The sequence below is a fragment of the Marmota marmota genome, unplaced genomic scaffold, assembly GCF_001458135.2.
Source record: "Marmota marmota marmota unplaced genomic scaffold, marMar, whole genome shotgun sequence".
In the NCBI taxonomy this organism is placed as follows: Eukaryota; Metazoa; Chordata; class Mammalia; order Rodentia; family Sciuridae; genus Marmota; species Marmota marmota.
In genome coordinates this window covers 12,620,699-12,634,369 of record NW_026000026.1, presented here as the reverse complement: position 1 = coordinate 12,634,369, position 13,671 = coordinate 12,620,699, and the positions used below count along the sequence as shown (strand labels likewise).

General features: G+C 55.8%; 1 protein-coding gene across 2 annotated transcripts in view; it reads left to right on the top strand.

Moving 5' to 3' along the window:
* Positions 1-9,618: 9,618 nt before the first annotated feature.
* The window catches only part of Bmp7 (bone morphogenetic protein 7), a 65,583-nt gene continuing 61,530 nt past the window's right edge, over positions 9,619-13,671 (top strand). For both annotated transcript variants that reach the window (XM_048810867.1, XM_015479881.2), the window contains exon 1: positions 9,619-10,046. In XM_048810867.1, coding sequence (XP_048666824.1) covers positions 9,629-10,046 — 418 coding nt within the window. In that variant the 5' untranslated portion in view covers positions 9,619-9,628. The remainder of the gene's footprint in view (positions 10,047-13,671) is intronic.

Below are 13,671 nucleotides of genomic sequence, written 5' to 3'. Positions count from 1 at the left end.
CCTGAGGAGCCAGGTGCTTTAGGTCCCCATGGGGGAACTGAAATACACCAGGCTGCCCCCTCCCACCCAAGGCTTTCCCCAAACAATCTTGAAGCCTTTCCTGGTGCCCTAGCTCCCACACCAGCGCCAGCTGCCCCTCCGCAGCACAGTGCTGGCCTGAGGTTGGCATCTGCACTGGCTCACAGGCATTCCCAACCATCAGGCATCAGGCGTAGCTCTGGGGACTTCTTTGGGGGAGGAAGCAGAAAAATGAAAGAAGCTGCCCCTCCCCCAGCGTGATCACAGGGAGATAAGGCTAAGGAGGGGGTGCGGGAGTTCAGAGGGAACCTTATCTCCCCAGAGCTTGGGTATGGAGAGCTCCTGCTCTCTCATGTCTCCAGAGAAAAGATGCTTCTCGGAGGGGGGTGAGGGGCCTGGGAGTCTCCCTAGCCAGGACCCTGCACGGCAGCCCCAGCCAACCCCAGACCCCTCCCTTCTTTAGGTTGGCCTGTGCTGATTGCCATTCACTCAACAGGTAGTTATTGAGCACCTGCCATGTGCCAGGCGCAGGGGAGATGCACAAAGAACTCCCGAGCCTTCCCTGCAAGGCCTTCCCTGCAGCTCAGGGAGGACAAGACTGGCCCCCGACAGACTGGCAAGCATATGTAAATCATATGTAAATTGCAGCACCCAGGGTTGCTGCCCTGCAATGGACCAGCCTTACTTGCCAGTGAGATGCCCACAAGAATTGGAGGGTGGGTTAAAAGGCAGAGAAGGCTCTGGAAGGAAGCGATCTCTTTGTCTGGCAAGCCAACACTGGGCACAGGCAGGGCTGGGCGGCAGGCCTGCTCTATGTCTCCACATCCTCTGCCTGGGATGCAGGTCAGTGGCAGCCTACCCCCATCACCTCACCCTGTTCACCTCCCCCTCCCTGTTGTCACTTAAGACAGGCTGAAGTGCCCTGGCTTTTGAGTTGCACATTCTCTGATGGACACTGGACACCAGTGACACTCCTGCCCCTCCCCAGTAGTCTCTGGGTCAGATCTCCTCACTGCACAATGCCATACCTGGTGTGCCTCCTCTGCCTGCTCCAGCACCCTTTCTGGAGAAAGGTGATGGACAAGCACACCTCTGCCCCAGTCCCCAAACCGTGCCGAAGGCTCCTGCTCCGTCTTCTGGGCCTGAACTCGTTTCTCCACGGAGGCCACACATGGGCCCACTCTCCACTGTGTCCTCCTGCCCAGCACTGGACTTGGCACTGGGACCGGCCACATAACGTTTGGGGTCTAGTGCAGAATGAAAATGGGGTCCTTGATTCATTGTTTATTAAGAACTGCGGTGTGGTGACTGTGCAGCAGGAGACCAGGGCAGCTGCACAAGTTGCAGGCCCTGGGTCACCCCGCCTAGCCTCGGTGCTGAGGGAGAAGTCAGGGACGTGGGGTGGGAGCGGGCCTTTCTGTGGGCCTTGACTGGCCAGGAGCTCAGAATCCGTGGAGTCTCCCAGCCTGAGGCCGATGTAGGAATGGCTGGCACCTGCAGATTTCAGGTTGCTGCTCCTAACCTGGCCTCAAGCCTCCCAGGCTGCCATGTTATCGGAAAAACCCAAAGGGAGACCCACAGAGCCTCATGCAGGCTTCCTCTGCTCAAGGAAACTGTAAAAGACCAGGATGTCTTCCCCAGCCCTCCTGCTCCAGTCCCCAAGAAAGGCCTAGCCAGAGTGTCCCCGAACAAAAGCCCCTTTCCCAAGCTCAGTCCCTCACTGATCATGTCAGCCTGCCCCAGGATTCTCCATGGAAGCCCAGCTTCTGGGGAGGGGGCCACAAGGACAAACCTGGGGCGAGGTTCAGTCTTACAGACCAGGAAACAAGCTCCATGGAGTGGTGATGCCCTCGAAGTCCCCTACAGCAAAGATCTTCAGTTCTGAGTTGTGAGGGGGTCTGCGTGGTGGGGTAGGCGAATTGTCCTTTGTGATGGACAGAAGATTAGAGGGAAGAGGAGGGAGGTCTCTGGGCTCAGCCCCTGGGGGGCCCTACCTGCAAAAGCTGTGCTCAGGCAGGGTAAGGGGCGGACTGAGAGGGTGGGCTGGGGGACCTGTCTCAGGTTGAGGGGTGGGTGGAATGGTCTCAAAGCCCGGCAGGGCGTGGGGGACAAAGATTTCTCTTATGCACTCAATGGATATGGATTGTGTGGCCACAGTGGCTCCCAGGTTCAAGGCACCTCGAGCACAGGAGCTACCAAGATCACTGGGTAGCTCCTGGGTTTCTAGTGAGGGCGACAGGAGGACAAAGACGTCATTCCAGACAGTGAGAGAAATAACAGAAAATAAAACAAGTGTACGTGGGGTGAGGGGAGGAAGCCACCTTAGCTCTGCTGGTCTGAAAAGGTCTCCTGCAGGAAGTGGCACCTGGGCGGGGGAGGGGACCCGGAGAGTTCCAGGCCGTGAGAATGGCCAGCGCCAAGTTATGTTGGGGAGCTGTGGAGGGGTCGAGTGGCGGGAGTAGGGGGAGTGATGGGAGAACCAAGTGACGAGTCGGGGCCAAGGGTCGCCGCTCCCTAGTAGCCAGCTCCTATTCCCGCGCTTCCCCCCAACTTTCCTTTTCCCACCGCAGCCCTACTCCGTGGGTCGGCTCAGATCTCCTTCCTTGTCCCAGCTGCGAGTCCCAGGAGGGCAGATTCCTCCCTCCGCATCCCCTCGGCTATCGTTCCGGTACTGGGCACCCGGTGGGCGCTTGGTAAATATTTATCCAGCGCACTGTAAGGAATGAATGAACCCATTGGGCACAACTGGGGGAGGGCGGGGCCGAGGGCAGGTGGGAGGCCGCCGGCGCGGGAGGGGCCCTGGAAGCCCGTCCTCCTCCACCTCCTCCCAGCCTGGCCCCCTTAAGTTCAATGGCAAGATTTGTAAACTGGTTTGGATTAACAAGCCCCTGACTCCTCTGTGTAGACTTAATTTTGGAATTCAAAACAGGCTACCCTCTCTTAAAGAGTCCCCAGGCGATGGCAACCCTGCGGACTGCCTCTCGAACTCTGAGTCCTCCCCACTCTTTCTTTGGAGAAACCCATTAGCTCTGTTTGGAATCTTCTGAGGACCCCGGCTGGCATGGGGTGTGCGACTCGTGTTTATCTCTGGGTCAGGTTATGAAGGAATGAAATTTGTTTAATCTTCGAAGCTAAATTGGAGAAAAAAAAAAAAGGAGAAAGTTGGAAACCTATCATTATTGGAGTCAGCGTATAAAAGTGGCTTTTGTTAATGCAGCCTGAGAGGAGGGGAAGGGCGTGCAGTTCTGAGTTTTGCTTTATACCATCTGGCTATCCTTTTTGTTGACAAGTGTTTGGCATTACGAGGTCTCCTTTTGCCCCTTCGGAACAGGCCCTACCACTGTAGAGTATTAGAGAAAGATTCTGTTACAGTTTAGAAACGTCCTTCAGGGAGTGCTCCGCGCGCATGGCCGCAGGCATCTGCAGCTGTAACCTGGCTTGTGTTAGAATTTGGAAGGGGCTGCTCCGCATTCCAGCCCTGCGCGGCCCTCCCTGGTAAGCAGCCAAAGGTTAATATAGATGTCACACAGGCTTTCCTCTTCTTTCTTCCTCTCCTTCTTGCTACAGGAGTGTACCAACAGCTGTGTTTTTAGTAACCCTTTCAAAATCACTTCTTTTAAACCTCATTTTCCTGCTTATATAAATCAAAGATTCTCCCCCCCTTCCCCTTTTCCCAAGGATATGTGTGACCCAGATTTGAACTTTTTGGATCTTCTATGTATTTGCCTCCTGGAATCAAGGCAAGGTCCGCCTGAGCCCTGGATGCCAGCTTGGATGGCTGGTTTGGGTTTTTAACTCCGGGTCGTCAATGCTCTCGTCCCACCCAAAGGCCCAGATAAGAGCTGGTTCCGGGGCAGCGAAGGGGGATGATTCTTTGCATCCACGGAGAGGGAAGCTCTTCTGAGATGCAGCTGGTGAGAGCTGAGATTCAGGCCTCACCTTGGTGCGGCAGACACATCAAGCCTTCGCCCAGATAAACACAGCTGGTGGACGATCCCCTGACCACCGGCATGCCTGCGATGTGAGCGAATATCACATGTCCGCTGAACTCGGAGGCAAGTGATGATTTCATTCCAGGGAGAGTCCCGTCTAAGTTGATTGATCACGCGTATCGCTTTAATATCTCGCCCTCCCCCCACCCCTCAGTAAGGTCATATTTGGCCCATGGTGAGCATCAGAGTGTCCTAATGCTGCCCTCCTCCGCCCTTCCCCAGCCTGCCCAGGCATTGCACGCTGGGGATGGGGAGCCCTTTGCACCAAACTGCTGGCTGCGGTCATTTCTTGAGTTCAGTCCTGGGAGTTAGTGGGGGGCTGTCGACACGCTGGTTTCTTGGCGTTGCTGCTGCAAAGCTTCGTCTTAATGCGCTGTGGCAGTGTCGCTGGGTGAGGGCACAGGCAGGGATGTGTGGGACCTGTCATGTTATTGTCAGCAGGAATGTGAGGATTAGCCTTGGAGCTGGTGGCGGGGAGTGCTGCAGCTGTGTACACTTATTATGAAAGATTTAAGCCCCACTGGTAAAATCAATATATTGAGTTGCACGACCCTCTGCTTTTAATTAGTTTAAATCAAATGCGCTGGTGCCATTGCGCCTCCCATGCCTCCGTGGGGTGAGGAAATACCAATATTTACATAGAAACTGTTAATTTGTGGTGAAAATGATAACACATTTAGCTTTACACACCCCAACTGCTCCAGCCTGATGGATCCCAGATCGTTGTGGACTTGAGGGCTGACGTCATCGGGATGACGGAGCAGAGAGGAGACGCGGGTGACATCTGGGGCTTGGGTCCCAGATGCCCGGTCGCAGGTGGGTATGTCTTCAGAGCCCAGTCGTGGGGAGGCTGGGCTTGCCAGAGATTGGCAGATTCTTTCCCCGGCAGGTCAAATACTGGACCCCCCTCACCCGTCTAAGATCCTTTCCCCTAGCAGTTTTGCAAACTGAGAAGTGGGTGCTTGCTCTGCGTTGCCTGTGAGTCTGTGCTGCCAGCCTGTGGGTCCTGCGTGCTGGGCAGCCCGGGGCAGAGTGCTCTATTTATCACAGAGTTTTCCTTCCCAATCCCTGCAACCGTTTATCCAGGCAGGAGGGCTTGCTCACTGCAAATGATCCCGTGTACAGCCGCGGCTGTTATGGGAGCCAGTTGCCGAGAGCTCTGTGCTCAGCTGGGATGGAATTCCGGGTTTTGCAGCAAATGGCATTTGACAAATACTATTTGACAAAAATGCAACTCGGTATTTCTTAATGGGGAACAGACATTTCGTCGTTAACCTTCTCCACGAAAAAATCGCTCGAACCCCAAGTGAGAGGGCACTGCCAGTGAGCCCCAGAGCTGCCCCGCACCCCCACCCGGGGGAGTGTTTATGATGGGGGTGTTAGGCGTGCCCGGAGTCTGACACTTCCTGACGTCAAGCCCAGGGTAGTGTGTGCCACACTGTCCTTTCAACATTGGTGTCGGAAGGCGTTGTGGGGAGCGGCGCAAAGCCTGCGCTGATCCGCGTGGAGTGGATTGAATTAATGGCGACTGAAGGGAGCACCAGTTTTAGGGTAATTGCTTTATTGTTTTGGAGCCAGGGTGCTTATAATCCGGTTCCTGTACAAACATGTTTAACGTGTGTTAATGCATTTCCAAACCAGAGCCTCTCAGCACAGCCCTGCTTTTCATTAATTGATGTCGGTAGCATGGTACAGTATTTCAAAGGCCTGGCCAAGTATAGACTGTGTTTCCAATTTCCTTCCTTTCCTGTGTTTGGAATGCCAATGTTAATTTGTTCCCATGCAGCCTCGGGGGCTGCCAACCGCGGCTTTCTATAAAGGGCTTCACAGTGAAGGCTTCCAGTCCTCGCCGATGCTTGGGGCTGCCTGGCCAAGTTTCCTGACACTTTGCAGCTAATTCTGGGTGATATATGGAGTGGGGGGTTGGGGGGTTTCACTGCCGTGTAACGGAAGTTCTTGGTGACAGCCGTGGGTGTGGTTTGGCAGGGAGAATGGAATGGCATCCACAGTGATTCTCTGTAGACAGTTTAAACCCTTGTGTCTGTTTCCACTGGTTGCCTATTAGCTGTGTGACCTTGGGCAAGTTACTTAACATCTCTGAGTTTGTCTCCTCCCTTTCTAAAAGCTGGTTCGTAATCTCCTTCTCAACAGATACTGAAGAAGCGCAAATTGTATCACCGGTGCGCAGAGTAGGGCACTATCAGTGGTAGCTCTTATTGGGGTGGCCAGATCAAGCTTGGCTTTGATATATGAGTCCATATTTTTCAGTCTTGAATTACTTACTCTTAAAATACTGAGGTTAAGCTACTCAGGTTATTTTAAAGATGTCAAGAAAGTAGCCCTTCAGTTGTGTCCAAACTGCGCTTCCCTCTTTCAGAGAGCGATGAAATTCAGACGGACACCAAACTCTTTTGAAGATGAACAGAGTGTAATGCCGACTCTCTCCATTTTAGCATCGATGGGCATTTCAAGTTTTCAGGGCTTGAGGACTGAAACTGAGGAAGTTGGCACTTGAGCTCTCTCTGTATTATCATTGCACCTGTGAATAGGAAGTGATTCCAAAACGAAAAGGCTTACTTTTGAAAAATCGCATTACTGAGAATTTCTTCCTGCCCCTTTCTGGACACCGGTCCTAGTGCCGCAGCCGTTCCCTTCGGGGAGCGACCTGCACTTCTACTTCCCACCCGAGCAGGTGCCTGCAGCCCACCGCTTCTGCAGCAGGGCTGGGGGACGAGGGCGAGGCCCTGTGTGGCTCCGGGGCCTGAGCCCTGCACAGGGCCTGCTCTCTCCGGCTGCCTAGGACCCTCCGCTCTCCTGTGCTGTCTGAGAATCTGACTCCGTGAGTCCAGGCTGCAGGGGTCAGGTCTGTATCTCCCCAGTAGCTTTCCAGGGTCAGTCTTTTGTTGTCTGCCTTAATTCAGTTTGGCTCTGGATGAGAACTTGCACCGGTTCCCAGCGCGAGGACTCGCCTGTTTTGAGGCCTGGGACCGAGGCCTGCGCTGTCTTGTAATCCCAGCTCTTTCTGACGTTCATGTCATTTGGCAAAAATACAAAGCAAAACAGAAGCTCTGAGCGCCTCGCCTGGCACTGCACCCAAGGCACCTCGCACACGGCCCCTGAGGTGTCTGGTGGGCTCTGTGGCTGTGCGCTGGCCTGTGGTCGGGGTCTCTTCCCCGAGGGGGTTTCCCAGACATCCTCGCTCCCTGCTCAGGCTGGCGGAGGAGGCTCCCGCTGTCGGCTCTCTGTGCGTCGGTGGGACGAGGACATCCTGGGCAGCGTCCTTTGTGTCTGATTCTGCATCCCACTAGTGAACCTTTGAGAGTGCACCCTGAGTAACCTGGGTCCCACGCCGTGTTGCCGTCCTTTCTACTTCATAAAGCTCCGGTGACGCCGGACGATGAGGCAGGGGTCCTGAAGAGGAGCCGTACAGATTCTTCAGGAATTAATACGACGCTGACTGATCGTGGCGAGAGGCGAGTGGAATGCCTGGCCCCTTTAGGCCCTGTCACTCAGCAGAGGGGGCTTCAGCCTGGGCCAGGCGCTCTGCTCGGAGGCAGGAGCCCTGTGCGGTGTGGTCCTGGAGACCCAGGCCACGGCGGCTTCCTCCAGACGGACTGGGTGGTTTCCTCCTCGACGCACCTTCGTCCGCGATGGAGACCTGCTTAGGCTGCCTGGGCCTCCCAGGCTCTTTCCAGCCACACAGGGTCTTGTGTGGCTGGATGTAGACGCGGACATGGGCACTGGACCCCTTCATGTCCTAAGCCACTGCAGTAGGGGATGGTGCTAGGGAAGAGGGTGAGCAAGGTCCCTCCTGTCCTAGGGAGGTGAGGTCTGCAGCAGCCCAGTTGGGTGTGGTGGGCAGCGTTCATGTGAGTCCAGCTCTTGCTGAAGACAGAGCCTTTACTCTGGCCCCCTGACCGGGTGGGGCTGTACAAACAGGGAGGGGAGTGGAGGAGACCCTGGGAACGAAGCCCCTCCCATGACCTTGGCCTCTAGAATGTTCTGGTGACTGAGGTGAAGATAAGCAGGCCCCCTCTCCTTCTGGTCACCCATCCTTCTGTGATGACGCCTCTCCCCTCTGTCTTTATGGCTTGGAAATAGATGTCAGGGCAGAGGCCCTGCCCGCCCACGTGTGGGCCCCTCTGTGCACCTCACACCCCTCCGTGGGGAAATTCCAGAGGCAGCTGTCGATGGGCACTTAATAGCCATGCCTCAAGACTCTGCGTGGGAGAGACACAGGAAGGGCCTCCCCTGCGCCCTGGAACACCTGCCTCCTGTGGCTGGTATTCATACAGTGGCCATGGGTCGGCTGTCCCTGAGCAGGGACTGGAGGGGGAACCGGTGCAGGTCTGGGGAGCAATGCCATAGAGTGCTCCCGAAGCAGGGGCCTCCTGTTTATTTATCTAGGTAGACTCAAAACAGGAGGTTGAGAGAAAGCAAATGTGACATCCATCACCTGAACACGCACCCAGGGCACCACAGGCCACTGCCTGCTCTTGGTGGACCTGCCAGGAGGCCTAGGTGGAAGGACCCTTTCTCTCCAGGGTGACAGCAGCCTCTGGGGAGGTGGGCGAGGGAGCGGGTGAGGAGAGGTCCTAGACAGACTCCGTCTGGGCCTGTCAAGTTTTCTTTCTTTTAATAATAAGAAAAGGAAGTGCAGTGTGGTATCCTGGGCCGGATCTTGGAACCGAACAGGGACATCAGTGGAAAGACTGGTGCCAGTTGAAAAGAGCCTGTGGTTTGGCTGATGTGACGCCGGTGCCGATTGCTTAGTTTTGACAAATGCCCTGTTTACGGAAGACGTGCCTCTTGGGGAAAGGTGCGCACGTGGGACCACTCTATGCTCTGTCTTTGCCACTTCCTCATAAATCCAAAGCTTTCCCAAGACAGAGAGCTCGTCTAGAAACGAGAAGGGAGCAACCCTGGTTATGGCACCTGGGTCTTGGCGAGGTTTCCCTCTGCATTCTTTTCCAGGCCCAGCAGACCAGAAAACCCCTCTGCGGGAGGTGGCAGGACGCAGCCTGAGTGTCCTGAGGTTCTGGGGCGTGCTGTTTCCAAAGCCGGGGGCACGAGGGCCAGTCCTGCAGCGGACATGGGTGCTGGGCCCCACAGGCCCACAGTGAGTCCCTCTTCAGCCCCATTAACATGACGGGGACTCGGCGAGAGCAAGGGAACCCCACACGCGGGGCCCTGGGACCTTTAAAACTCCCTCTCGTTGGTGAGACGCCCGACGGGAAGCAGCTTTTGTTCACGGGTGGGGAGAGCCTGGGGGTCTCCGTCTCCCTCCTGGCCCTGAACTTTGTGAATGCCCCCCACCATCATCCCCTTCTCAAGTTCCAGTTTCTGACTGACTTGACCTCAAAAGAGAAGCCCTTAAAAAATGGCAGCGGGCCTCAGAACCTTCCAGGGCTAGTAAATGTTTATGGGACCGAGGCGCTGGCCTGTCGTTTCCTCTCGGAGGAAACCATAAACAGAGCTACTTGCCTGTGCCCACTGGACCCGGCTCCTCATCGTCGTCACATTCCTGCTGACAATAACATGACAGGTCCCACACATCCCTGCCTGTGCCCTCACCCAGCGACACTGCCACAGCGCATTAAGACNGTAGAATCGGCGCGATGCACGTGCGCTCGCTGCGCGCTGCGGCGCCACACAGCTTAGTGGCGCTCTGGGCGCCTCTGTTCTTGCTGCGCTCCGCCCTGGCCGACTTCAGCCTGGACAACGAGGTGCACTCAAGCTTCATCCACCGGCGCCTCCGCAGCCAGGAGCGACGGGAGATGCAGCGTGAGATCCTCTCCATCTTGGGCTTGCCCCATCGCCCGCGCCCCCACCTCCAGGGCAAGCACAACTCTGCGCCCATGTTCATGCTGGACCTGTACAATGCCATGGCGGTGGAGGAGGGCGGCGGGTCCGACGGCCAAGGCTTCTCCTACCCGTACAAGGCCGTCTTCAGTACCCAAGGCCCCCCTCTGGCCAGCCTGCAAGATAGCCACTTCCTCACCGACGCCGACATGGTCATGAGCTTCGTCAACCTCGGTGAGTGAGGGCAGGAGGGAGGGGTGTGCATCTGTGTCAGGGACGCTTTGGGACAGGGAGGGGACCTCTTCTTACTTCCAGCCCGCCCATCTTTCCATTCCTGGCCGTTTGCAAAACCGCAGTGCCTGACCGAGGGTCTCCCACCCCGGGCCCCAGTGGACTCCAAGCTGAGCGCCCCCCTACCCCACCCCAGGTAGTGAGGGCCGGGCTCAACTTGGTCTGTGGGGGTTACTAGGAGGAAGGGATCGGTCCGAAGTCTCCTCGGCATTATGCCGTCGGCCCATCTCCTGGGCAGAAGGCGCCCGCCCGCCCCGCCGCGGCTCAGTTCAAAGAGCCGGGCTGGGTCATGTGAGCTGTCCCGGGCCCGCGCGGCCCGCGCTACCTGGATTTAAAGGGCCCTTTTCGGCGAAGCTGCCTTCCGGCCCCTCCTCGACCCCTCGGAGGCCTGCCTGGCCGGGGCATCGCGGGCGTCGCACTGCCCTCCCCGCCGGGCAAGCCCTACCTGCTCCCTCGCTGTGCGTCCGCCTTAGCCTGCTGCGCGCCCCGAGCGCCTCCGGCCCCTCGCCCAGCCGCCGGGCGCCCACCTCAGCTCTCTTGGCTGGAGCTGGGGAAGAAACGTTGCCATTGCGAGCTATTTTAAATATTTAATGATAGGTCCCGGGCGGGCAGAATCCATTTTCAGCGTTTATCACGTGTGGCGCGCAAACCACGGGTTTTAGCCCTGGAGTGGCGCGGGATCTCCGAGCAGCCGCCGCGGGGGTGGCTGGGGGGCCTGGTTCCCGACCCCAGCCTCAAGGACCCCGGGACGTGAGGCTGGGGCTGCAGCGCGCCCGGGTGGCTCCCCCTCCCTCTTTGCTGCATGTTCACCGGACTCGCTCAAACTAACCCCCGGCAGCGCGCTGTAGGACTGAAGATCAAATATTTGGTTTCCGAGATAACGCGCCCGCGGATAGTGCTGCTTCCTGAGCCTCTTTCATTCTACTTGTGTAACTTGCTGCGAAAACCCCGAACTAAGTCAAGAAGGCAAACACGCCCACGGGCGCTGTGTCAACTTGGAAATAATGTTGCTCGGAGCCCCACGCTGGGCACCTGGGGCGTGGAGGAGGCGCTCCGGGAAGCGCGGGTCCGCCTGGAGGCTTCCATTCCAGATAAGGTCCCTGGGGTTCCCGGGAGCCCATTGTCTGTCCTTAATAATAGTCAAAATCAAATAGTGAAATGAGGTTCAGCAAGCAAGGGGTGGGGGAGGATGAGTTGCCAGAGTAACTGAAGGTTGACACTAAAGCAACCAGGTAAGAATGAGGCAGCCCCCTATGACCTAGTTTACAGCAGTCTTCCAAAATGTATGGGAAAGCGCAAAGTGCGGGCTAGTGAGGTGACACTTGCTCTCCTACATCATCCCTGCTCCACTGGAAGAGGACAGGGTGAACTGGAGAGAGATTTTACTGGGCTGGGGGCGGGGCTTAGGGTGGTGGGAGCTTGGGTCTGATTTTTCATTGTCCGTGCTGTTGTCTTTGTGAGATTTTAACCTGTGTATTTATTAGCAATAGCCAAAACGAAAGAAGAATTCTAAATACATGCATATCAATACAATAATGAATGTCAGAGTTCTGTAGTTCTCCTGAGGCCAGGGTTGAGGAGAGTCCTTTCCTGGGGGAGGTGGGGGGGGGCAGGCGTGTATTTATGGCATCTCCTCTTCTGCTTAAGTCCTGTGACTCTCATTGAACACAGCAGGTCCCAGTGGATGCATTCAGAGCCTGGCTAGGGTCATTAAAAAAGTATTTGTAATCCCTGGCTTCTGTAGCAGGCTCTGCAAACCCAGCTCAAATAGTGCCCTGGTGCTTCTGGACCTGCGGTGTGGTGGGACCTGGGCTCTGCATCCCAGAGAAGGACCAGGCTGCTAACTGGGTACTCCTGGGAACTTTGGGGGCAGGGCCTGTTGCTCCCCCCAAGGCTTTGGGAGCAAGCTGGGACTTGCTTGGGCAGGCCATAGCTGGGTGGTTTTCCTCCTCTGGCTGTACACCACCTTTGAATCCATTTCTTTCATCTTGAAAGGACAAAGACCAGCTTGTCTGAGCCTCTTAATCAGTCGGGCTGGCTTTGGGCTTTGTGGGACGGTCCTGACTTTCTCAGGTCTAGCTTTCTGGAACATCACTCCAAATTAGATGGCAGAGTGGCTTTTAACAGCACACACTGACCTTATTTTCTTTTCCACTCTGTCCCTAAACTCAAGGTAATTAGTTAGGGGAAGACCTGGGCTGCCGTTTGGCAAGAGGCTTCCGGTAGGTGCCCCCAAGGGTGGCCTTGAATTTCTGCCCAGGATTTAACTAACTGCCTGTTCTTTCTGTTGTGCATGACTTGAAATTTCTCCATAAGAGGGATTTGGGGGTGACAGTTAGGAGAGGGGTGGGGGGTGGGATGAGTCTGCTGGGTTTGCTGAGGAAGGGCATGTCTTTCCTGGGACTGCCAATCCTGTTGACCTGCAACATGCAACGTTTTCTAAGGCCAAGTTTATTCTCACGTTGTCCCTAAGAGTGAGAAAGTTCCACATGTTTGTGTCCAGCCCCGGCTTGTTACCATAGGGAGGATTTCTTGGGCCCACCATGAGGGTCTTGGGGGGGCGGCTGACTTACTCTGCTGCCCCTCCCTCTCCGGCATACCTCTGCTGCCTGGCCAGGCTGCCTGCCTGGGGACCCCTGCCTGGATTCTGAAGGCTTTTGCAGACCTGGTGCCTTTATTCTTCCTCTGTCTGCAGCCAAACTGGTTTTTGTTCCTATAAGTCGTTCTTGGAATCCGAGCTTTTTGCCAGGCTGAGCGGGATCTAAACTAGAGGGGAGATTTTACGACAAAACCAGGTGCTGGGAGTGGGAACTTTAGGCTGCACCCATGACAAAGATCAGGGTGTGAGCAAGCCCTGTGGGACTCCAGCTGAGCTACAGGAGGGGGCTCACCTCCTCCCAGCCTGGCCCCCTTAAGTTCAATGGCAAGATTTGTAAACTGGTTTGGATTAACAAGCCCCTGACTCCTCTGTGTAGACTTAATTTTGGAATTCAAAACAGGCTACCCTCTCTTAAAGAGTCCCCAGGCGATGGCAACCCTGCGGACTGCCTCTCGAACTCTGAGTCCTCCCCACTCTTTCTTTGGAGAAACCCATTAGCTCTGTTTGGAATCTTCTGAGGACCCCGGCTGGCATGGGGTGTGCGACTCGTGTTTATCTCTGGGTCAGGTTATGAAGGAATGAAATTTGTTTAATCTTCGAAGCTAAATTGGAGAAAAAAAAAAAAGGAGAAAGTTGGAAACCTATCATTATTGGAGTCAGCGTATAAAAGTGGCTTTTGTTAATGCAGCCTGAGAGGAGGGGAAGGGCGTGCAGTTCTGAGTTTTGCTTTATACCATCTGGCTATCCTTTTTGTTGACAAGTGTTTGGCATTACGAGGTCTCCTTTTGCCCCTTCGGAACAGGCCCTACCACTGTAGAGTATTAGAGAAAGATTCTGTTACAGTTTAGAAACGTCCTTCAGGGAGTGCTCCGCGCGCATGGCCGCAGGCATCTGCAGCTGTAACCTGGCTTGTGTTAGAATTTGGAAGGGGCTGCTCCGCATTCCAGCCCTGCGCGGCCCTCCCTGGTA